Source organism: Myiozetetes cayanensis, unplaced genomic scaffold (genome assembly GCF_022539395.1).
Source record: "Myiozetetes cayanensis isolate MyiCay16 unplaced genomic scaffold, myiCay2020 scf2-11, whole genome shotgun sequence".
NCBI lineage: Eukaryota > Metazoa > Chordata > Aves > Passeriformes > Tyrannidae > Myiozetetes > Myiozetetes cayanensis.
This window is the reverse complement of record NW_026087411.1, coordinates 66,050,451-66,076,000: the sequence shown is the minus strand read 5'-3', so window position 1 is coordinate 66,076,000 and position 25,550 is coordinate 66,050,451. Positions and strand designations below refer to the sequence as shown.

At 39.1% G+C, this 25,550-nt stretch overlaps 3 protein-coding genes across 7 annotated transcripts; 2 read left to right on the top strand and 1 right to left on the bottom strand.

The window, feature by feature from the left end:
- Positions 1–866: 866 nt before the first annotated feature.
- On the top strand, positions 867–4,306 carry LOC126640770 (calcium homeostasis modulator protein 6-like). The gene is made up of 2 exons (XM_050316890.1): positions 867–1,469; positions 3,736–4,306. The coding sequence occupies exons 1-2, from the start codon at positions 936–938 to the stop codon at positions 4,147–4,149; spliced, it is 948 nt and encodes a 315-aa protein (XP_050172847.1). The 5' UTR covers positions 867–935; the 3' UTR covers positions 4,150–4,306.
- Positions 4,307–4,843: 537 nt separating this feature from the next.
- On the bottom strand, positions 4,844–25,392 carry TRAPPC3L (trafficking protein particle complex subunit 3L). Of its 2 annotated transcripts, XR_007629133.1 has the most exons (6): positions 25,284–25,392; positions 23,517–23,614; positions 20,828–20,927; positions 8,720–8,905; positions 7,486–7,674; positions 4,844–7,201 (listed from the first exon to the last, which is right to left on the bottom strand). XR_007629133.1 is itself a non-coding variant. In XM_050316895.1 (5 exons), the coding sequence occupies exons 1-5, from the start codon at positions 25,323–25,325 to the stop codon at positions 7,555–7,557; spliced, it is 546 nt and encodes a 181-aa protein (XP_050172852.1). In that variant the 5' UTR covers positions 25,326–25,392; the 3' UTR covers positions 4,844–7,554. The 2 variants fall into 2 exon arrangements, 1 of the variants encoding a protein (XP_050172852.1); XM_050316895.1 differs by having other exon boundaries at positions 4,844–7,674.
- On the top strand, positions 9,595–25,339 carry CALHM5 (calcium homeostasis modulator family member 5). 4 transcript variants are annotated; one of them, XR_007629132.1, is made up of 3 exons: positions 9,595–10,192; positions 13,096–14,228; positions 23,374–23,398. XR_007629132.1 is itself a non-coding variant. In XM_050316893.1 (2 exons), exons 1-2 carry the CDS (start codon positions 9,653–9,655, stop codon positions 24,821–24,823), a joined length of 615 nt encoding a protein of 204 aa, XP_050172850.1. In that variant the 5' UTR covers positions 9,595–9,652; the 3' UTR covers positions 24,824–25,339. The 4 variants fall into 4 exon arrangements, 3 of the variants coding, with proteins under 3 accessions (XP_050172850.1, XP_050172849.1, XP_050172848.1); XM_050316893.1 differs by lacking the exons at positions 13,096–14,228; positions 23,374–23,398 and adding an exon at positions 24,749–25,339; XM_050316892.1 differs by lacking the exon at positions 13,096–14,228 and having other exon boundaries at positions 23,374–25,339.
- Positions 25,393–25,550: the final 158 nt, after the last annotated feature.

The window sequence follows — 25,550 nt, the reverse complement described above, 5'->3', positions numbered from 1 at the left end:
CAGCTGCAGGACTACAAGCAAGAAGCAAACCTTCAACTTTCTTAATTCTGAATTCACCTTGTCTAGATTTAGACAAGATAAACCTTAGGAGCCCAGCTGAGATCCCTCAGTGAGTGAATGAAACTTACAGACTCTGAACAAGGTAGCTCAGTCTTCCATACCTACGGGAACCTTCCAAATATTTTTATTCATTATACAAGTCTTTTCCATCATTTTTCCACTTCATACCATCTGCTAAATTTGTGCTGGTTTAGGGGTGGTTTTATTGTATTCTTTTCTGGGCTACAAAGTTGTCTCTACCTGGTATGGAGGAGGGAGTCCAAAATCTGATTCCTGCAAATAATACTCTGGTAGCTGGAGCTTCAGTGGGAATCATTTGCTTGGCCACTGCTATGTGTGCACTGGATAATTTGCTCTAACAACTCAAAAAAGATTGATTATCTTGAAATATTAACATGATTATTGCTGAATTTTCTTCCATAAGAGAACAAGTCATCTTGTTAATAATAAGTCAGGATAAAAATCTATATACAGTTCTGGGCAGTTTTCTCACATTTTATTTCCATTTTGAACCTGGTGCCTCACTGAAAAGCTTCACTGAAAAGATGATGAGATGTAACCCATTACTAGCTACAATGCATATATGGACAAACACAAATTATTTTTGTAGAAATAACGCTCTCTGTTGTTTTGCTGTTGAAACTGGAGTGAGTTTCCACTGTGGTTTCTGCTTGACCCTGACACTGTGCAGTGAGCACAGGCTCTTTTCCTTTCTCTGGGGAGGGTTGTTTCTGTGCCTCATTGCATCACCACCAACAACAGAAAGTGAAAGCTCTGCAAGCTTCTCTAAGCTGTGAGACCTCCAAGACACGCAGCTCTCTCTCATCCTTTTCTAGTGGAGATTTTGCTCTCCTCAAAGTAAGAGGAGGCAGAAAATGGAGAGATTACGTAAGGCACTGGGTTTTTGCATCCGTCACCAAACTGTTCTGGGTTACAGCACTGTGTCCCTGCTGACAGCTGCCAGCGAGGAGATCTTCTCTTCTGTGGTGTTCAGGTGTCCCTGCAATTCTGGGAACACGCTGTATGGCTCTTTCTTCCTCATAGTGCCTGCCTTCATCCTCTTGCTGCTTGGCTACATGGTGAACACCAGGATATGGCGCCTGTTGACAGGCAGCTGCCCTCCAGGGAAGTGCTGTGACTGCAGCCCCTGGGGAACCTGTGCCTGCTTCTGCCAGGTGTTGGTGCCGGTGACAGCCAGAGCCTTGGTGGCTCCACTCACCTGGATAGTGGTGGCCCTGCTCAGCTCCGACTTCTACGTGTGTGCAGCCAGCGGGAGCAGCCTGTTAAAGGATCTCATCTGTAAAGATCGAGGACAAGAGTGCCAAGACCTGCTGTTCAAAATACCCTGCGATGAGGAGTTATCAAGAAAAATACCAAGTGAATTTCGCAGCCTTCAGGCACACTCCCAGGTAAAGCCTCACCTCTGTTCTCCTCACACTCTGGGTTTTGACGCTGACTCCTCAATGTATAGTAGTGCCTTCTGGAGACCGTAAACAGTCCTTCTCTCTTACACTGTATAACATCATGTTCCACAAGTATATGACTAGCAAAAATTCACTAGCAAAAAAACAGTAACAGAAAAGCAATAGGTGTATATTTATGCTACTTTCTGGGTTTGCATATTTGTATGTTTGTCATTTACAAAGCCTCATGCAAAGTTGGGCAGGAAACCAGCCTAGAGACTGGGACTTTACAAAACAAATTTTCTTCTCAGTCAGCTTAGGCATGATGTGAGTTCTTCCCCTTTTCCACTTTTTAAACCTCTAAATTTCTCAAAATTCTGTAAAAAGGCATTAGTTGAGGGGAAGCTGAAATCACTATTAGAGGGAAAGCTGATGCCTCCTTGCAATAGAGAACTGGCAAGTGAAACAAATAAGGTCAGTTTGTTTGACTATGAATCTCAATGCTTGAACGTAATAATAGCTTTACAACTGTATTCTACCAGAGTAATTAAAATATATATCTGTCTTGTTAAAGTTTCTTTCCAAACTTGTGTGTGGATTTCTTTGTTTGGAGTGCAATGAAACCTCCAAAGTTTGGCAGCACTTCAGTTTTATTTCTAGGTTTGTATGGATCTCATCTTAATTCCAGTAGGAAAATCAGGCTTTGTAACTTTTCTTCAGGAAAACATTAAGGCTGTTTAAGGGAATGAAGTTTATAAGAGTTTGTAATTACTTGGATTTTTGTAAGTTTCTGTTTAGTACAAATGCTTATTAACATTTGCTAAATATTTAGCATGCTCCTTCTCAAAGAAAGAGGCTGACAAGGAGCAAACTCTGTACCACTGAATTCAGATAGGGTAAGAAAGGAGAAAAATCAAGGAAGACTGATTGTTACTGATATTGCAATGAAATCTACAGGAAACATCCAGTCAAACAAAACTAGAAAAAGTGAAAGAGCATTTTTGTTACTGACCACTATTTTTAATATCTAATCTACCGTCTACAAAATTAAGAACCAAAAAGAACACCAACTCCTTTTTCTTTAGCACTCAATGATTTTTCATTTGAAAAAAAGTCTCCCTGGGGTAAAAGGGGATGTTGTAGGATCTCTGCCAGGAGTTTCCAGCTAAGTACCACTTAAAGGATAGATCAGCATCTACTAGGACACCTGGTTTTGATGGGACCTCTGAGACTTACCTAAGGATGTTAAAATCGTGTATACAACAAGAATGAATTCCCATATTCAATAGCCAACTCTGTGTCCTGCCTACAAAATGTACAGGACACAACTTCTCCAGTGCGTTGTGGCAACTGCCTGTTTTTGCAGGCTCAGACATCAGGGAGAGCAGTTACTGTCCACAAGCAGATAGAACACAGTCAGCAGGATGTCTGATTTCAAGCACGAGGCACACAGGGTGATTTTGCACCCCCTGTCCCATAAATCTGACCACAACCGAAGAAACTCATGGTCAATAAATTGCCTTAAAACTTAAGAAAGCTGGATATTGTTGCAATGGAGCTGCAGTATATAAGAGAAACAGAGGTTTTTAATGTTGTTTAAGTGAAAATGTTTCAAAATGGCCTTTTATAATTTCCTGCTAACTCACTTTCTTCTTCCCAAAATCCTCCTCACAGTCTTATCTCTATTCAGGAATGTCCTGAATAGATATTGGGAAGTTTTCTCATTGGGCTTTATCTACTCCTTTCTTTTGGTTGTTAACCCTTGCCTACCATTGGTGGTTCTGCAAAGTCCCCTGAACTTTTAATTGGTTATTTTGTAATCCCCCAAAACCTAGATATATCTGATCCATGAACAATAAACTCGCTCTCCTCTGCTGGCCTCTGTTGCGAGTCTTTCGGAGCTCCATGGGGACCATGTGGTGGGGGGAGGGGGGAGTATTTTCCCCTCCAGGTAATGGGCTGAAAACCCCAGGTCCTGGTACCCCTTTTCCAATCCACCGTCGCAGGATATAACTGAGAAAATAACTTCAGACCCCCTTCTCTTTTCTTGGTATTCATCCTTAATCCAAGAAGATCATCTCAGGGGCACAGAAGCTTTGTATGGCTGGCTGAATCGTGTGCATGGAATCCCCTTTCTGGCAGCAAGCAGACAGTTACATGCACTGCAGGGAGTGTCTTTGTTTACAATTTTCATATCTTCTTCAACGCTATTTTCTATACTTGTTCATACGACCACACAAAACCACCATTAACCTATCTCTCTTCTTTCCAGTTGATAGCGTGGTTCCTGATAGCCTGCATCATGACTGTGGCACTGATTTCAACATGCATCAGCCACTGTTGCTCCCCGGTCAGCTATCTTCAGCTCAAATTCTGGAAAATTTACTCAGAAAAAGAACAGGAACTCTTTGAGATCAAAGCCAAAGAGCATGCAACCAACCTGGCAGAAATAAATACAAATTGCTTTTTTGAAGGCACTGACCCAGCATCATTTCATACTCCCAGCAACAAAGACTGGAAGAAGATTTCGTTCTTGTTTACATTCAATTCACAAGAGCAGTATTACAGCGTGATACACAAGTATGTGAACACAAACAGAGACAACAGCGCCAAATCTGAGGAAGGATGTCAAAGTCCCACTGCTTTAGAAGTTCTGGATGAAACACATTCAATTGATTCTTTGTAATGCTGTTAGTCTTTTAACTAGAAGAGTCTTATTCTGTACTCTTACTGAAATATATGCAAATGTTATGTAAAAGATGATAGTTGTAACCCTCAGCAGATTTGGTTTTAAATAGACTTTATTACTTTTGCTTAAGTATGCTTAAATAAATACATCTGTCACAATGGGAGTTTTCATATGTTGATGTTCATTAAGAAGAGCCACATGTTTAAAATTATCAGCATCGGCAAAGAGGTCAGCACATTCTATGTCAGATTATTACCAAACATCTTAAGGGCACTTGGCAGCTTGAGTGACAATATCAAAACTTATCAAAGAGACAAAAATGAATGGAAGATTTGATCAGAAATTCAGCTTAGTTTATTAGTTCTCACTTGACAAGCTTTCAGTGCAGCAGGAAGATACTTACTTTCAGTCAATTAGTTGTTCAAGGCAAGGACAATATCTTCTAAAATCTGGGAAGCAATTAGCATTTTGAAGCTACCTATGCATAACAAAGGGGTCCATCGAATGATTTCAGCTGCATACCAGCGTGAATTGCTGACCAAATAGCTTCCAGTCATTTTACCTCTATGTGCTCATCAGCTTTGGGAAGTACCAGTGAAGCTAAAAGCTCCCATGGCAATGCATTTTCATTACGACTGTCTGATTTTGGTCACCTTTTGCAGCAGTCCTTCATAATTATCTCTACTGCTAATTTCCTGTAATTGTAAAGCTCTTTAATGGAAAAAAAAAGAAAAAAAGGTATTTGACTGAATGCTGCAGGGAAAATACACTAACATTAAACCATTAAACTTACCATTCACATTCTTCCTTTTATTTTTCTGAAAAGTACTTCATTCCTATGGGATTTTTAAAAGAACAATCATACAGTACAGTGTTTTGGCCCTGGCATCAGCACCTAAGATACCTAAGCTACACCTAAGTTACATTTGTTTGTCCCTGCCAAATACACTATTTAACTTTATCCAGAATGGAGTCTATCAAAGTGTAAATTAGCTTGTCATGAGGGGTTAGGCTTGTGCATAACATGGCAGTGTATGTGAAGCTTATCTATTAACAAACATTTATAGCACAGCCACATATTTATGGATATTATAAATCTGCAATCCATAGTAGGAAATAATAATATTCTTACCAAAGAACATCAAATTATAAGAATAAATATATCGATTTTGAGTGAAGAATAGCAAAGTTCAGTTTTCATCTGAAAAGTTTTTTCTTAAGATAGCATTTAGGAGAAGTTAGTCAGATTGTTTGGTCTGGGCTGTCCTTTTACTTACTCACAGAAATCCTCTTTTTCTACACAGTAAACTTTGAAACTATTCAGACAGACAGAAAGGAATCCCAAGAAGTTATTTGTTATACTCATTTTCCAAGGAAGAAGGAAGGGAAGAGCCTATTTTAACTAGCTGAATATAATGAGCTTGGAAGATTCTTTCTCACTATAAACTGAAAGCATAACACATAAAGGGAAAACAAGATTTAATTATATATGTAGAAAAGAATTTTAAAAATCATTCATTTTGTCACAGTCACTGACTTGCTCAGTTCTCTTTTCCTTCCAAGAAATTAAATGATAATAGAGTATCAAGGGTCCAGTTTTGTTACTTGTGTCTCCAGGAAACATCCTTCAGTTAAAAATGTTACCTTTTACCTCTCATACTGAAGACTAACAGGTAACATTTGGCCAGTAGGATGTTGGTGGAAAAAGTAAAAATGGCCATATAAAGTAAGGTTTTTTGTGTCAGTCACATGTCCATTTCAGCCAGCTAGACTTAACTAGCAAAAACTGCATCGAGGGCTCCTGTATTCAGACGAATTCCACAAGACCTTTTAGCCCTGATTTAAAACAACAACAACAACAACACCCCAAACCCCCAAACAAAAACAAACAAACAAACAAAACAAAACAAAACACAACCAACCAACCAATAAGTAGGTAAACTTGTTAGTACCTGTAACACATTGTTACATGACATGGTTACATGTTGTAACTTACTGGGAGCAGGTAACAGGAGTTGGGTTGAGGCCAAGGCCAGGTAATGAATAGCTTAGTTTTTGTTCTGTACAGAATTGCTCTCTAAAAGCTCCATTACACTTTGCCACCACTGTAAGACACTGTTAAGATATATGAAAGGAAAATGACTATCATGAGGATTGCACAGGGTGGGAGTGAACCCTGCAGTCCCCAAGGTAAGAGACGCCCTTCACTCAGTAGGATTAAGAGGTAAACAGACTGAGGGAAAAACAGGAGAAAAGGGTACAAATCACAGTGATAAAATCAGAGTTAACTCTGGGCTTCAATGAACTTAATTGTCTGTATTTCAGTTTAAAAGAAGTACTTTGGTGAGGAGAAAGTGATCTGGCTTAGTGGGTAGGGTACCGTGCTAGGAACTGGGGTTTTGTCCAACCCTCACCTAGATATCTTGTGTTACATAGAAAAACATTAAACCCTTCCTGTAAATCAAGTCTTTGTGAGGCTGCTCCTTCTCTATTTCCCAGTCATGTTGTGGCAAAAAGTCCACTGCCAAGGGGAAGATGTTCAACAGGTGGTGGTGAAAGTCAGGTAAGAGCAGACACAACGACCATCAAACTAGTTGTGTGGTAACCTTAAAATTTTCATTCAAGTTTCCTTAGGCAAGTGCAGGTTTAAAGTGACTATACATCAGATACATCATGCTTTGTTCAGTTTGGTCATAAGATGAGTGCTCTTGAAAGAGAGGGCTGACATGAAAAGGCTTGGAGTAACACAAGCATTGCTGCAGTTGTCAGAATTGTGTGCATACAAGACTGAACATGCCAGCAAAACTGCATATGGGGCCTGGAAGAGCTGTAAGGAACCCAACCAGCTCCTGCCATCAGTGAAGCTGCATTCCTCTCTGGTATCAAAGCAGCAGGATGTCCAGTGTGGAGGACAATAAATGGCAAACCATTACACATCAAAACGAGCGACACACAGCATACAGCAGCCAGAGTGGATGAACTCTTTATACTTAAACACGCAGAGCCAGGGAAATAGAGTACCTCTGAGTAGCCATGCTTTGAAACATAACTGTAAAACAAAATGGGAAAAGGTCATCATCTTTGTTTGAGAACAGTTGATGTCCAAATGAATATTTTGCATCCAGCACACACTAAATACTGAGATAAAACTTGCATTAAGCTCAAGAGCATAGTTATGTGAGAAGGAAGGGCAGGTCATTTTGATCATTTTAATATCTGTGTCATGACAATTAACCTTGCTCTTCCTTGCCCTGTCCCTCCTGTTTACGGCCCAGCTGTCTCCACCTTTCAACCAGGTGACTGATGCAGCTGGATCAGTGAAACCATTTTTACCTTGCATGTCTTCTTCTGAAACAAAAGGCACAAAATATCCCTCAGCAAGGGTTTCTCCCAATACTCCTTTCATTTATTCCTTTTGTGCTTTCTGTCTTCAGGCTTCCTTAAAAATGTAATTCCTATTTCTGTCACAGCATCACCCTTCAGCCTGTCCTGGAGGAAGGTGACTTCCGCTGATAGGTGAACCTAGAAAGAATCAAGTCTGATCAGTTAAGAAAAGAAATCCCCAGTTTTCCACCCTCCTCCAGTATAAGAGCTTTTTTTCTCTCTCTCTTACCACAAGAGGACGCCCTTTCTCAGGTTTCAAAAGAAACAGATTTCTAGATTGTTTTAAAATGTCTTTCCCAACTCAGTTAATAAAAATTTATATACAGTGGGATTTGTATAATATATTACCCTTCATTCCAGTGCTTTGCTTTCTTCTGAGAACCTAAACTGTATACTTGATTATTTTGTGATCATGGAATTTCCTGGTCACGTACTAAAATTTATGATACAATACTTTTGTTAATTAGTCTTGTATCAGATACTGTAACTCTGAGCCTGATGTACATACATAATACTTGCTCAGGTTTATTTTCTCTTGAAATATAAAATACAAGCCAAATCAGTTATTAGCAGAAACATAAAGCAGACCAAAAGTAATCTCCCAGAAAAAGCCACAGAAGGTCTACAACTCAGTAACTTTCCAGTTATGCCCTCTATTTATTATTTTGTAAAAGTCTTATATTTAAGAACAAAATCTGGAATGCCATTTGATACACTTCTCATGCTTTGATTTTAACATTATATTTATCCACATTTCGTTCTCCCTTTCAGTAGGTGCTGCAGTAAACTGATAATATTATCTATCTGCATGTATTTGAATCTGGGGTCAGTATTACTGGCTAAAGCTGTGGAGGAAAGCACTATGGGCTCAAGGAGCAGTGGAGGAGAGCATGCCCCCATGGCTCTCCATATTATGTGTTAGCTAGCTCCCCAATCCCACCTGGCTTTTGCACCCAAGTCGGCCACTGAAGAGCCAGGCAGGGACAGTGTGGAGGTGAGACAATCAGTGTGTTTCTCTTTCTCAGGATCCAGGATCAGTTTGACCCTCTTTTATTTAGACATAGACATTTAATCTGAGATGTTAAACAATACTGTATTTTCATTTATCTGAGTAGGTTGGTTTGCTTTCCTGTGTCTCCGTAAATTAACAAAGAAAGCAGAAAACAGATGTGCACTTCCTTACCATTTCCAAAGCACCTCGAATCACCCCACAGAGGAGGTTACAGTAGCAAAGTGACGCTCGTTCTGCTGGCAGCTCCTCCACAAAATCCACCAGTGGGTTTTTGTCCAGGATTAAGGAGAATTCATTTCCTGCGGCACTGCTGCAACTTACACTAGGGGTGACCCCAAGGTACGTCTTGAAAGCAACCTGAAAAAGGATGAAACTTTGCTGCTTGAATCTGCTGTATACAAACCAGAGGTGAAACTTTAGAATGCAGCATCCTGTAGACTAGTTTTGCCCCAGGAAAATAGGGGGAAGGGCCAGACAGGCTAGAAATCAAACTAGATTTGTCTTTTCTGTATTCAGCTTGAGCCAGCAATGCAAAACCAGATTTATGCGATGCTCCAGGGAAACACAGCAGAAGGGTCTCTGTTCTGTCTTTGATGTTCCTACATTTACAATCCCATACAAAGTGGTTTTACTATTATCACTCGTCTGCTTTTAGTCTGCTTTCAGTCATGTTATACTCCCCTGGGACCATTAGCCTTTATACCAGGTCCTTCGCTACATTGCCACAGCTTTTACCATCACAGCTCAAGATCTCCTGCAACTGGTGTGTGTTTTTCACTCTGATCTCCATCTGCAGTCTCACAAATAACAACAGTCTCACAAAAATAACAACAACCCACCAGGAACACCGACTGCCAAGACTGCAAACTTGTTCGATTACTTAGAGCATTGCCTGCTTGCTTTCTGCCGCCGCCGAATGTTACTGTAAATGTGCAGCATCTGCCCTGCTGGCGGCGGGGTCGGTTCTGCAGGCAGTGACATCACGGCGTTATCTCGGCGGTGCGGGGGCAGGCGGGCTGCTCGTCCTCGGGAGAGCTCTCCCCTGCTGCAGACCGCTGCGAGGATAAACTGCCTTGGTTCTTACCTCCCTAGTGAGTATCAGACATGGATGCTTTCCAAACAATCCTAAAGTTCTTCATCAACCAGAAAACCGCCATAGGTTACAGTTTTATGGCACTGCTGACAATGGGAGGTGAACGTGTGTTTTCTCTTGTTGCTTTCAGATGCCCATGCAGCAGTGAAAACCTCAGGTACGGTTTAGTATTTCTCTTTTCCCCAGCTCTTGTTTTGCTAGTTATTGGATACTTCTTGAACAGCAAGACCTGGAAACTCTTTACAGGATGCTGGGTGAATCCCAGGAAAATATTCCCCAGAGGGAATGTCTGCCATTTCTTTTACGTCTTTGGACAAATCACTTTAAATGCCCTGATTGCCCCAGTGATGTGGCTTTCTGTGGCTTTGCTCAACGGGACCTTTTACGAATGTGCCATGAGTGGCTTGGACAATCCTGACTACTTAAATGCGGTTTGCAACAGAAAATCTGACAAGTGCTTTGGAGAGCTACACATGGTAGCCTGTGGCAAAAGCTCCATGCCCCTTTCAGAGAGTGATGAACTGAGACGAACACTTCAAGCACAGTCCCAGGTAAGAGAAATTATAAATAAAGAGCATTATGCAAATTGTATTGCTGCTGTGATTCATCTGTGGAAGATCCTGATGTCAGATGTTATGTTAAAACCATTGGTTTTATGTAAACAGTGTTTTGGCAAAGTGCAGCCTCGCAAAATACAATCCATCTTTCAGTTCAGTTTGAGCTGTTCCATGCTTCCTGAGGGGCCCCACATACGGCAGTCTCAATAAAACCAGAAAACTTTAGGCTTTCTTCCTGAATGGAGATAGCTCTAAAGAGATAAAAACGACTGAATTGATTAAAAGGCTGAATTAACAGATGTCATTTCATTAAAGAGGTCTGTCTTAATAAAAAATTCATGCTATACTCTCTTATTTTAAACTATTGTAATAAATGTACATTGTGCAATGTAGAAGATTGTGATAACTGTATTGAAACTTTAGGTCACTAACAGCAGAAAGATACTGGAAAATAAGATTTTTGACAGACTTGTGACTGCCTACATAATGTGTTTCTGTTTCTGTTCCTCATATTCATGATACCAGATGCGAGCACATTTTTGTCCTGCTTAAAGGAAGGAAGAAATACTAGCATAAAGCAAGCAGAACTTGCAAAGCTGAGATTTTATTACATTTTACAATATTTGTGTGGTACAGTTCTGCTCACTGCTTTGTAACACAAATAAATTCTGAGATAAAAAAAACCAAAACAGTGGAGAAAAAAAAAAAAGCCACAGAAAAGGAAAACCACTGTGGAGCCAGGAAGTGTTTGTCAGGCAATTGTATCCATCTGGAACAATTTCCTCCCCAAGAGCCAGTTTTATTTTCAAGTCCTCATGCAAATAAGACTGGAATGCAGACGAAGCCTGCACTGCAGCCAAAGCAATTTATTTGAGAGTTTCAGAAGGAAATAACAAATAGTGCTTAAGAATCGAAGTTGTATGTACAGGAAATAGTGAAAGACCAGTGACTCGGTTTATAGCATGAGAATACATGACTTCATTTTCCAAGCTGCAAGAAAATGAAAATCTGCTCAAAAGAGCAATTTCTCAAAAACCCATAGAAATCATCAGTCAGTACAAAGTGATTGGGAAAAATAAAATAAAGCTAAACTATTCTTCCCTACAAGTTCCTAACAATAGTTGTTTGTCAAGCTTCTCTGTTTTACAGACTTCCCTGAGGAAACTTTCTATATTCCCTCAGCTAAACACAGATTTTTACTGGTGGTTATTTTTTATTAAATCAGTGCAAGAGGTCACATGAGAAGGGTTGCAGCTCTCCATTTCATCACCACTAGAGCATGAGAAATCAGTTCCAGTTCATATGGGTCTCTGAAACCTAGAATATTTATTCCACACTGGAATATTTTCCACTGTTTGCAGACAAGTATTACAATTTTTGCAAATATGACACATTGCAGTGGAGTAGATGAGTAAAACTATTGGCTAGGCCAGTGGTACAAGGCATGAAAATATTGTGTTCACATCTCTGCTCTCCTTAGAGGAGAACATCCCACAATAACAATTTCAAGCATATTTTTCCACCCTCATCCCTTGCTGGGGTAGCTCTTTCTTTTAAAATGTTCTTAACAGAATTTCGTCAAACTCTGAAGCTGCAACAGGAAAAAAAAGCTGAGTGATGGTGGAAAAGCACATTTCAGCAAAAATAAAGTTCTCTGAAAATACAGAAATTGTTTCTAATCAGTGTGTAGATGAATAGGGTTCAGTTCCAGTGCTAACACAGATGTACCAATGCACATAATATTTCTTCTTTGTCATGCCCTCCTGGCATTCTCATGGAATTGGGCAAAAAGGTAATTTTTTAACTGGTTTTAGTATAAAAATAACTTTCTACTACAAAGGATTGATTCATCAAAGTCAAGAAAGGTTCACAATAATAGCATAGATTCCAGTGAATATTCTGCCAAAAGAATTGGGGAACCCTTCAAACTGGGGAACACTTTAAATCTGAGGCTATCTTCTATATTCCTGTTAGTTAATGCAGTTGTTGTGTTTGAGGTTTTTTTTAATTAAAAAGAAGTCAAAACAACACATCTAACTGAGCTCACAGTTTAAAAGGCTGTTTGATCTGGGACAAAAGATCATCCTCTTTGGTTTTGTAGTTCATGAGGATTTAAAATTGTGTCAATACTAATTTTTGTTGGGTAATTTTATTTAACACTTCCAGGAGATAGAAAACTTTTTACCATCTAGTGATTGATATTTTATTCTCCAGATGCACTTTTCCCTTTGTGTGACAGAATACAGAGAGCAATTCCAGCACACTACAATACCAGATGGTTATGGTTTTGCAATAAACTCTCACAAATATCGTCTCTAAATTACCCAGATACTACTCCTACTCTCAGGTCTGCTCTCTTTTCTGTATAGCTCTATTCAGCCATAACATTATTTGATTGATCATTTAGACCTCTCATAGATTTTTCTTCATATACAGTCTTGTAGTTGAGGACTGATTTGAAATCATCTGTCTCTGAACCTGCCACTGCCATTGTACTGGTCAAGTCTCTTCAGGGAACTGTTATCCAAGTTCCCTTTGTTATAATATGGTCTGGGGAGGCAACAAGATCTAGTATGAATCAACTCTTCAGGACTATTTCACCTTACACTGTAAAAATCAACCAGCTTTTGCCTTCCTGAGAAAAAGATCCCAAAATGAGTACTTTTGAGAGTCTCACTCTGATGGATTTCTCCTTCCCTTCAGTCCCCATATGGATGCCCCATTAACATCAATGCCAGCACTAAATGCAAACTGGAATGAGATGCCTGCAGTAGGGTTCCAAAAAGAGCAGCAGGTGCTCCCTGCAAAGTGTGGTCACTCAGTCAGACATTCGTGATTTAAGTAGCATTTTCACTTGGGTCTTTTTAACCTGAAACTCATTTCTTTTGCTTTCCCAGATTTTAGGCTGGTGTGTGATAGTTACCGCAGCCCTTCTCTCCCTGCTAACCACTTGCTGTGCCAGCTGCCAGTCAAAAGTCAGCCATCTCCAGCTGATGTTCTGGAGAGTGTATGAGGGGACGGAGAAGGAGCAACTGGAGCAGATTTTCCAGCTTTATGCCACCAAGCTGAGCGAGCGAAACCTCAAGTGCTTTTTTGAAAACAAGGAACCAGAACCAATTTCCCTACCAGCTTTTCAGGCGTGGGAAGATGCTTCCCAGCTTTACTCTTTCAGCAGCAGTAAACAGCATTATAGCACAATTCACAAGCTAGTTGAAGAAGGACAGAAAGGAACCAGTGAGGAAAGGGAGACAATGCTGGACTCTGTGGACAGAAGGGAAATACCATAAATCAAATATATTTTCAGCTTTTTTATATCTTGCTAATATAACTGCTTTCATCTCTATTTTTTTTTCACAATGGTCTCCTTCATCATGTTCCCTTCCAGTTACACACTTGCTCCAAAAGGATGGAATGAAATTATTTCCCTCCATGAGTGAAAAGGCTGCCATGCTTCATGTCACCCAGGGTTCACTCTTTACTAATGTCACTGGCTGACAGCAAGCGCTGACAGCAAAAAGAGGTGAATAATGACTTCTACAAGAGGTTTTAACAATATCCTATGTAAAAGGTGCTGTTGTATTCTTTATGTAAATCAAGAGACTATCATTAAATAACATGAATATGATAATAGAAGATGTGTGTGGCTTTCTGACAGCCCACAGAAAGTAAAGGTTTTCCTTTCAAGTCATTTCCAGGCCAATTGCAGGTACAGACTTGTTTTAAGACCTCAGTGATCCCTCAAGACCTCTCTCTTTGGATAATTTGCCAAACATCTTCTCCATATTATCTTCTCCAACTGAGAATTTGTTTGTATGGGTATCAAATTTTAGTTTTGAGTGGGTTTCAGGCACTGGGTGCAGCCTGTAGTGCTATGTAATACTGTTTGTACTGGGCCCACAGTTAGTGTACAACAGAGGGCCTGGAAGGAAATTCCACTTTTCAAGACAACAAAATATTTTTGCAGAAGACTGATTTTTATTTTTCTCATTATCTTAGAAAACTTAGTGTTGGGAGCAAGAAGAACTGGCAGGTAAGGTAACTGCATAATCGATGCCTCTGACAAATGCGTTTCACCCCAGAGCCCTACGCTTTACCTCACCCACTTGGAATTCACCACGTGGCTCTCACACAGGGTGTCCATCCAGAGTATTCTCAAACACCGTATAAAAGGAGAACAAAGTTACTTTCCCTAGGGTGTCTGGGCAGGCTTTTACACAGCGTTTTACTGCCAGTCTCTCCGAGTCTGCAAAGAATCGTATTTTTGCTGTACTTGAGTCAGGCTCTTATCAACAAACCAGGGCACTCTGCCCAGCTGTTCACATACTCACTGTGCTTCTTTCAGCAGGCAAAAGTATCTATAGCCATATACAGACAATTACTCTTTCTGAAATAAAATCCAAGAGCTAATTCCATTGTCTGCTTAGAATTTTTTCTGTCTGTTTTGAATAACCTGTGACCTTTCAGACAATGTTTAAACTTCTTTTATCCCGGGTGATCCACTTATCAACAGACTTAGAACATGTCATACATTTAATGCTGGAACTGAAAGCACAGATGCAACACTGCCAGAATGAAAGTCACAACAGCAGACACGTCTGACACTATGCCTGACATATATACAATGGGCTCCTCTCCTGGTATAGCATGCACCTACTTCCAGGCTATATGACCATTCCCATTTTTCTGTTTTTATCTTTCTTTATGAGAGCTGCCCCAACATCTTCTGTTCAGTCCCATTTCACCTTCTCCCTACATACAAGAGGAAAGGAAACACATCCTGCTGTCTGGGCCAACCTGTCTTTCCCAAAACTGTCTTTCCACCTCCTTCCTCGGTGGTACCACAGAAAACCAAAGAAAGTGGGGATGCAAAGGGGAAGACACCATGTAGGTTAATAAGTTGATCAAGGACTATGGGAAACATGTGGATTGATGTACAAATAAGGCCTCCAGTGTGATATAATACCTGGGACACAGAGCCAAAAGCATAGCTGGTAGAGGGAAAGGTGGAAGGACAGAGTGATCCCACTTAAGGCCTTTGGCATCTTCTTTTCCTTTGGATGAAATCTCAAAGCTCAAAACTCTGCACTTGAGTAGTCAGGGCCACATCAGTGCTTCCCAGCCCAATCTTCTATTATGGAGGGACAAAACCAAAGTGTGTTCTCCCCTCCTCATCCTTACCCTGCTTCACGTTTGCAGGTAACTCCTGCTGAGAGTGTCTCCGCCTCCAAGAGAGCTGCTGGGTTCATGGATTCGTGCTGCAATGTGTGTCTGGTAGAAGCCCATCTATCACTGATCCTCATTCCCAGGGCTGTGTGACTTTTATCTTACAAAAATGCCTGTGACCTAATGCAATTTCCATGTGGATACTGGAATACTTCCATAAAACCAGACAAAAATAAAAGCCAGTTTGACCCTACGTTTTCAACTGGAATCTGGTTTTGGCAAATTTAACTCTGTCCTTCAAGCTGCTATCACAAAAGCTGTTTTCTATCAACACTGTCCCTAAATTCAGCAGCCCAGGATGGGACAAAGACTACCATTAACACTCTCCAAAACAAACTGAAGAGAGAGAAAAAAACCCAGCAAACAAAACCAAACAGCGGAATCAACATTTTCTGCTGGAAAACTTAGATTTTTCATTAACTCTTATGTCCATCAAAATATGAGTACACAGGAACCTTCTGCCCAATACTCTGTGCTCTGTCCCTCAGTTTAATTATTTAAATTCTCTTAACTCTTCTTCCACTACACATCTGCTGCTCCATCAAACTAAAGTCTTTGCTATAAGAGTAAAGACTTTTTAACTGTGCTAAGACCTCATACGCTTTCAATTTAGTTTGAGCCGTACTTGGCATTACGGTATGATGTATCTGTCCAAATTCTGTGGTTTAAAATTTCCTGTGTAAACGAGAACTTGCACATGCAAAAGAAGTAGCTGGTTTGCAATGGAGCACCAAATTAGGGCAAAATCACAAAGCTATAAAATTGAAAGCTGAAAATTGTGAAAACATCTTGTCAGGAAAAATGATTGAACTACATAGATAAATAATTCAATGAACTGATATGAATATTTGAAAAAAAGCCCACAGGCCATGACTGGACATTAATTACTTTAAAACTACCATTTACAGCTTCTCGGAGTGTAAAACAAAGGTCTTTTCAGTCTTTGTGACTCCAAAAGATTGGAAAGTAAAATGAATGACCTGTTTCAAAAGTTGTCTCATTTATATCTATGAAACAGAGTTAAAAAAGAATATCTATTTAGACATGTACATAGGCTTGCCATCAAAATTATGCCCATATAAAGAAAAATCTCTCTTTTGAAAATGTTACTTGCAGCTCTATGAAATTATATATTGTTTAATGTCAACCAAGAAATCTCTGCAGTCAGAATTAAAAATGTACCACTGACCTTTTCCAAAGTCTCAACCAGCATTCCCTCTCTCTCAAGCAGCAAGAATAAAATTCATTAACATTTTGATGATGCTCAAACACAGTCTAGAATTACTGAAATATTTAGGAAGCCACTAACTTATCAGTCCCTTTACATATTACTGAGGACTTTTCACTACAAAACCTTGTATGCATAAGTAATGACAGAAAGTAAGTAAGTACAGACCGTTAAACAAGTGAAAACCATAATTTCAGCTGGCTTCATAACAAGATTAATGAAGGACCAGAATTAATCTGCTTAGAAGGGAAAAGCAGCCAAAATAATATTTCTACTAGCATACTTTTCATTCTTAGTATTTTTCCAGTCAGTATTTGGTAAGGCAAGTTGCTTTACAGCAGCTGATTCCAAACTTTTCTCATAAACTTTTCTTTATTCTTTACAGTGCAGCACTTCATTTTCCAGTTGTCTACCACTTAGCACAGCAACCTGCTGTATGCATTTCTCTCTTACTGCTGAGGTCTGAGAAACAACATTTATCAATTCTGTAAATTCTGCTAGCTTCTGTCAGACTTTCAAACTGGCCAAGGGACCTTGTGTGGCAGCACCTTCCACGATAACAGGAGTCACATCTCTTGTCCTACAGCTCTGGGCTTGGGAGTGACGTGATTGGATTACCCCATCCCTTGTTGTTCCCAAGGACCTCTCTTCAAAGAGCTTCAGAGACTTACATTTTCTGCATTCATGGGGAACTGAGCATCCACAATAAAGCCCATCTCTGCAGTCACTGCTTTTCAGCAACAGATGTATCCTTAGGCACAGCACTGTTTAGTAGAGTAATGGAGGCTGTGAGCCTGCACTAGCTTACTGTGGACCAGAGGGTGAGGTCTGGCTGCTTCCACCTGTACACGCACTTACTGGTGCTATAAAAGGTAACACCAGGATTAGATCTAAAACCAGAAGCTGTATATTTTTTGCATGTTATTTGAATGATGTCAAGGTTCTGCGAAGACGAACTGAAGTAAAAATTTGACTTTGTAGGATTATAGAGCAAAATTATCACCCTTATCCCAGAAGTATATACTCAGTTAAACTCAGATTCAAAATCTGAATCCAGTCTTGGACATTACTTCTTCAGCTGAACTTTGTTCTTAATACCATTCCTCAGTTGGTTTACATTTTCTAATCCCAGTTTGCCAGTGAGATCCTAATTTACATGGCCTATTTTATCTTTTTTTTATCCAATCCCCAACTGTAACCATGCCAAGTCACAGGACCAACATGAGAAGTCAGTTGGCACCATGAGAACTCAGTGTAGAAGGGCTCACTTTGGTTCATCATCAAAGCTTGTTGGCCCTTCTCCAGTCCAGTATAAGGCAGTAGTAAATCCCAGGCTTTGCAGTCTGAACCAGTGGTTGAAGTTTTAAGCCCTCAGTCATTGCCTTGGGTGCACCTTTCCTCCACCTTTATTTCTTAGTATGGGAAGGTGGCTTTGTAGTCCTCATTTTATGGTTTTTTTTGTTTGCTTCATCTCTTTCCATTTCCTCAGGGAACACCCACAGCCTGACCTTACAGACTTTTCCTGTGTTTTCCAAAAGACTGCTGGATAACAACTATGTTTACAGGACGTTTGGCTCTAAGTACTTGAAGTACTTAACTGTCTTTATTACTTTAACTTTGAACTGGTTCTACTCATCCTCAAACAGATTTATACCTCAGAAGACTTAGTACAGCTGAGTATTTATGCGCTTTCTCCTGGCTCAGAACGCTACTGCTGAGGAGTTAAAAACATTAGGTAAACAGCTGTGTGATTCTGAACACAAAAATTAAACATTGTATTTCCAGTTACTTGCTGAGTGACTTTACATATGTTTTGTTGGTATGTGCCTCAGAAAAATGTGCTTGAAGAGTATTTAAAAATGTTTTGCCTAAGAAATGTGGAAATGCTTTCCATATCACATTTTGCCTCAGAAATGCTATACTCCTACTACAATACTCCTCTTTTAGTTTGCTAAAAATAGTCTTTTCAAGAGGCTGTGTGTGCTTTAAAGTAAAGTTCCAATCATTCCAAGTAATCTTTTACTTTTCTTAGTAAGTGTCTTTTGAAGTACATCCTGCAGAGAAATAGTGTCTTTTTCCTTACTTTAATCATTAATTCCGCACTGTATTGTGCTGTTGAATCCCCTGTACTTAAGAATGGTGGTTCATCTGTAACAAGGCATTTGTAAACAAGGGAAACATGAAGAATAAGACCTAGAAAACCAGATATCAGGCATATACATGAAAATAAAGTACCAACACCATCTAAAGTAGAATGTAAACAAAAAGTGAATAAAAACGTGATTTTGCAGCCTGGTATCATTCTTTTAACAAGACGGTGTATTTTTAACCAGTGATTGTAATGCTGCCTGTCTCATGGGTTTCATTCAGCTGCCCTTACTATCTCCAATGGATCCTCCACCCCAGCTCAGCTGATCCATAGGAGGAGCTTTGTTATATATCATCCTGATTTGAGACTCCAGAATAGACTTTACTAAAGTAAGAAATTCAGTTTCCACTCTTTTATGAGCTAATGGGCTCTGGCTGGCTTTTAGTACTGTCACCTGCTTCTCCTTTAAACTTTGGCAGATCGTGGTGTACATGTGTGTTTTGTACATGTGCACCTTAGAGCCGTACCGGCAACAGGAAAAGGAGTCTCTTTCTCCATTTTTGTGACAGCCATCAGCTTCTCTATGATAAGGGTTTTGGAATAATAATGTAACTTCTGTCCCTCCATCTGATTCCGATGCAACGTAGGTATTTCTGACACAGTTAATGTGAGCAGGATCACACACCATCTGGTAATATCCACGTACACTTTGAACTAAGATGCTCCTGTATAACTAGCACATACTGGTGCCTTAGTTCACTAAACAGCCTGCTGCTTCCTAGTTCCTAGTTCCTTAGCCTAGTGGGTTAAACATAGCAATCACATAATGAGAATTACCACATGCTGCTGGTAATTCTCAAGCAATCAAAAAGTATGCCAGGTATACTTTTGTCTCCTAAAATGAACCAACAGAAATAAATCTCTGTTCAATTAAGTGATGCCCTTATCTCTCCTCTTGGAATAAACATTTTAAACATCTTTGTTATAAAGTGTGGTTAATTTTTGCCTTTGGGAAAGGCCAGGCATGTCTTCACTGGCAATACTTCATAGGTGGAAACCATAGAGGATACAAGGAATCATTCATCATGACCTGGGCAGGTGTTAATCTAAGGTAACTCAGTATCTGTGAACTACCACCTCCTTTACAGTGACTCAGCAGTCTAATGGGGCTGGATGTCTGATGAATTTCTCTTTGAACTTCCCCAGGAATTCTGACTTGCCCTTGGGGGCAAAAGTACATCTTTAGAAACCCATGTATTGCCGCTACATTTCCTCCTAGATCTTTCCTGTCTGACAGAAGTGTGAACAACTACTCAATAAAAGGGAAATTTCCATGAAAGAAGGTGAAAGTACACACTGATTTTATGTTTTTGATTTTATTATTAGATTTGTGGGTAGTCAGGAAAATGTTCCTCTCATTTTCCTTTCTTACAGTTTTTCTTTCCTAGCATTGAGATTTTCTTTTTGCACAAAAGCCTGCAGCTTATTCTTAATACTAATTACCCTTTTAAAGTTAAAAAACATCCAAGATAATTATGGAGATGATGAGGAGAGTCAAATGGCAGAACTAAGAATATTGAAGTTTAAGATCTGTATGAGATGGCTAAGGCTGATGCTCCTAGAAAGAGAAAACAGGGAATATATGATTGGAAGCTTGTTATAACAAGATCATTTTTTGTTGTTTGTTGAATTCTCTAGCAAGAGTAGAAGAAATCAGTTTAAGCTGCGACAAACAAAACAAACCCCCACCTCTTTATTTATTCTAATGGCAAAATGCCTTATTGGCTGCTAGAAATAGAAGAATTTTAATTTCAGCTTAGTAACTGACTTTAAAGTCAGTTTAGGTCAGGGGTTTGCAGCCTCTTACAACTGGCATCCCATTTTGTGTTATGTGTTATGGAGTTGTAGATAAGGAAAAGGCTGCATTTCATCCAGTGGAAGCATGGATGTGATTGTGGAGTGTTTTTTGGTGTGACAATCATGATTTAGCAGAAAATGTAGGTAACTGTTTTGGAATAAACTGAAAGAAGAGGGAAAAATTAAGACCACTGAATCTGATGAAGCTCTAGAAAACGTAAATCTTATTTACCTGTGCAATCATTTCTGCAGTTTCAGAATAACTGCGGCATTTTTTAACAGCAGAACGAGCTAAAAAGTCATCAATCAGCCTTACACCAATGCTGTATCCCCTAGGGAGGAAACAAAGAAAGTTAACATTCAAAATGGGGAGCTTCTTACCATCTCCCTAATGTGTCTCTTGTGCTTTCTCAGAAAAACAGATGCATGTTCCTTATTGGGTGGCTTTGATGACAACAGATTTTGCTGGTCTATATTCTGTTTTCTACCACATTTTGCAACACAGTGGGATTGCTTTTCATGTAGTCATTTAAGGAATCATACTTCTTTAAGAATGATACTCCTGGCAAGGATGATATGAATTGTCTATACAATTTGCTTATACATTGTCTATATATACATATATATACACTTACGTTTACATGTATGAATAACTATTGGATATTAGATATACAAGTTTAATACATAACTAACATCCAAAATACACCTGATTAATACTGCTTTGTCACTAAAAATAAGATAGGATAACATAGCACAGAGTTTCCACTGTTCTTCTGGGATCCTCGGTGTTCTTCTCACATTATCTCTGTAAGGAGAACAAAGCAACTGTCCTTTTGGGTCACAGCCTTTACCTCCTGGCTGGTTCAGCAAATCTTGGGCACACTCATTGCAGCATTCAGGTGCTGGGAAAACCCATAGGGAATGGACTCACACCTGATCTCTTTCACTTTCTCCTCTTATCTCTTCACCTCATTTTTCTTTCTACCTCCACAATTCCCTCTTTATCTGTTTTTCTAACATGTTCTCTCCCTTCATCTAACTAGAAAAAATCCAGAAAAAATCCAAAAGGTTCTAATTAACACAGAGTTTTAGTACACCACCAACTTCATTTTGTGTTTAAAATACTGAAATGTCAAAAACAAACAAACAAACAAACAAAAAACCCAACAAAGAACAAAAACACAAAACAAAACAAATAACAAACAAACAAACAAACAGAAGATAATGGATTTATTTAATAAAAAATACTCATTCCTAGCTCTCACACATTAACAAAGGTCAGTAACTTAAAAATGTGCAAAAGAGCTGTGCTCCCAAGCATTTCCAATAAAAGGAAAGACATTGACACAAATGTTATGAAAGAATGTACACTCAATTCAGAAGTGTTTTTATGGAATTTTTCACTTCCATTTTTTGTGGATGTTGGCAGTCTCTGTCTGTTTGTCAGAGGCCCTACATCCTCAATGAAGCAGTCTGAACTCAATGCAGTCTCCTACCAGTTTCTGCATCACATCTTTGTCAGGAAACCAAAAACTGATCTGATGTCTAATGTGATGACCACAAAGTGGTTTTGGCAGTGTGAAGATTAAAATTGCAGTAGGTCATGCATCTAGAAACAATGAAATATTTATCTATTGCCTAAGTACCAATAACATTGGCAAATATGTCATCAGCATTTAGCAAGGTACGCATTGGTGATGTACAAGACTACTTAGATACTTTTCAGCTTTTACGCCTTGGGTTTGCGAAGTCAAATTAATAATGAATTGACAAGCAGCTGTTTGGCAACTGTACAGTGGAAAACATCCTTCTCACTACGGACTATATGTGCACAGAGAGAGAGAGAGAAGAATACAATCCCCACCTGTCACAGGTCTGCTAATCTACAAGGTTTCTTCCTGAAACCGGGCTGCTTTCATAATCACAGTAGTAAAGAACAGACATATTGTTTTAATGAAACCTGTAATTATATTATCAAGTCCTCCTCAGAACAAAAAGATTTTATGGAAACCGCTACAATAATGAAAATATAGGCAGCAAAATCCATCTCCACAGATTCTTCCAGAAGCCTGTACATTCTTTAAATGTATGAGAGAGATGACTATAAAATAAATATATGAGGGATGTTGTCCCTTCTAAGTTTGTGAATAAATTACTTTTCTTTTTTCCAAACACTGATTTTTTTAACTCACTCTCATGGATAGTTATTGGGTGATAGCTCATTTGCAAACTTTCAGGTTAATAGTAAAGTGGTCAGGTATTCTGTCCACTGTGATTGCTGTAAATCCATTTTGCATGTCCATTTTGTCTGAAAACATAAGCCTCACTGTTCTGCCAAAGACCTTAGTATATCTTGTTAACTAGCTCAGAAAATGTGTTTCTTACTGATTTTCCATGATATCATTATTTTTATGGCAGTAATGCCTAGGAATCTCAGTCAGGATGACAGGATCTTGTAATCATAGGATCTTCATTTTCCAAAGAGATTATCCACTTAAAAATACATTCTCATTGACTTTTTGTGCTGTCTCACTCATTGCTGTATGGTCTTCTAAAGGTGAGAGGCCCATCCGCCCCTAACCCAATGAGGGGTAAGTTGAAATTAAATACATGGATATAGGAGATGAAATTTAGAAGTTTATACTATTAATTAGCATAACATAAGGATCAACAAGGAATGAGTGTAAGATACGAAAACAATCCTGACACCATTCTTCTAAGAATTCAAAAGCTAATTGTTGATCTTAATTCACAAATTGCCATTATTTCTGTTGACAGAATATAAGACTGCATCCCTGTCATCTCTATAATCCTAGACAGAATGCTGGAACTTGTAAGACAACAAGCAAAAAGCTGAGAGGCAACATATAGCTGGACAAACAGCATTATGGATAAAGTTGAACATTTCAAGCAGTACTTACATTCTGTCTAAACAGGTGTTTACGTCTTCATCTTTTTCATAGTCCTTGCACAGCTGGGCTACCAAAGCCCCATAGGTGAGTACAAAAAGTTCTCTGCTCTGCCAGGAAATCAAAAATGAAGCAAACTAGAATTAAACTTTTCCAAGTTTTTTAACTGCTACCGTATTAACAGCAAGCAAGAATAACATTTGCATTAATAAAGAAACTTTTATCTATGGATGCATAATCACTGAAATCCACAATTCAAGTGTGACAGAACCTGAATTAATTGTCACTTGAGTCTGTACAAGGATTTTGCTTGTCAGAAATACCATTTCTTGGGATACTTGTAGTTATTTTTATTAGATGCATTCTTGCATCCTATAACTTCATGTGTGTATGCTGGATTGATAAATGCTGTCAAATGCCATCAAAGAATAATGACAAACATTTAGTTGCAGGAAGAATAATAGAGGCAATGAGGTATTAATTCTTTTGCAACAGTTTACAAAGGTAGGATTGATCCGATTCAAATCATCAGCTGATTTCTCAAAAAAAACCCCTAAAAAGCAGATAAAAAGTTTAACTCAGAATAATGGAAAAATACAATAATTCAACACAAGTGTAAAGAATAACAACAAGATGAAAGGGACAGGTGAGGATTGCAGCTGCTTGCCCAAGGAGCATGGAGAGCAACTGAATATGTCAAAGGCAGAGATTATGTCATAGTGCTAGTCTGGGATCTTCAGCTGTGGAGGAATTACTTAAAGGAAGGACTTTAGCCCTGTGGAATGTGACTAGACTAGAGGTGCTTTTTGTTTATAGCCTGGGGAAAAAATAGTGAATCACAATGAAAACAATAGAACAAATCACATGAGAAAAGGAAGAACAGCTTGGTGGAAACACCTATTCCTGCTCTCCTTGCATCAAGAGCTTGGAGTTTAATATGGAAACATTTCCTAAATTCAGCTTGGTGATAACTTCTGTTTACAATAATATTGCACACTTGGCCAAATTCTCATTAATGACTTTTTAATGGAGTAAATGGATGTCATACAAGTTCTGTATTGTATTATTATTGTTCAGCAAAAAGTCTATGTTGTAGTAAGAACAACACCTTAGAGAAACCCAAGCATTTTATATCAACATAACTGTATTTATCAACCACTCTTGCAATCCATTGGAATATTTTTTAGCCATAAATTTATGTACGTGAACTTAAATTATCTTACATTCTTCTGTTTGTTTTTCAGTGGAGACCTCTGTCCCCTGTTCAGAAATTACCACAACATTGCTGTAAAGCCTTCTGGACCTTCTCCACTGCCTGAACTCCTGTCAGAAATTGTCATTCACCATACAGAGATCCCTAAGGCTCCAAGTTCCTAAAGAAAGATTTGCATGGAATTGAACCATTCAAGCACTAACAGAGATCTCTTTCTCTCTATGTTTCATTTAAGAACCATCTAACCAAGGAGGCAAATAAGCTTACCTGGCATTCCTGTCTTTGACCATAAATTGTCCAAAGCACTTAAACCTCTGTTTCTGAACACATCGCAATCTCAGAAAGTTTGTGCCTGCCCCTCTCCTAAGCCTGTTCAGAATCTCAGCAGTAGGGATAGTAGCCATGAATGCTGCCAGTACCTCTTCTCTTGTACTGGCAGATGCATCCCCATCCTTTCAGTACTTTCAGAGTGTTCAGAAATACGACTGCATAATATACATCAATACAGTAATAGCTTATTATTATTCCATGCACAATTTTAATCACACATTACAAAAGTGTCTTACTATTTTGTGGTTCTCCTGTTTTCTTCCCGGTGACTGAGACATGTTGCTTATGTAATCCCTGATGTACTCAATTGTCAGTTTACGTCTGTTCTTCCTCAAGCAGCATAGTTTTCTCTCAATCACTGTATTTCCTCTTTCTCTTCTCTAAAGTGTTCTCCTCTCTGCTCTTCTGCCTTTTGCATGAGATGTGTTTGCTGCAGTCTGTAATGCTGTTGGTGCTCCTCCTATCCTCTATGTGTATTGAGCCCTTTGGGAGGAATTTGACTG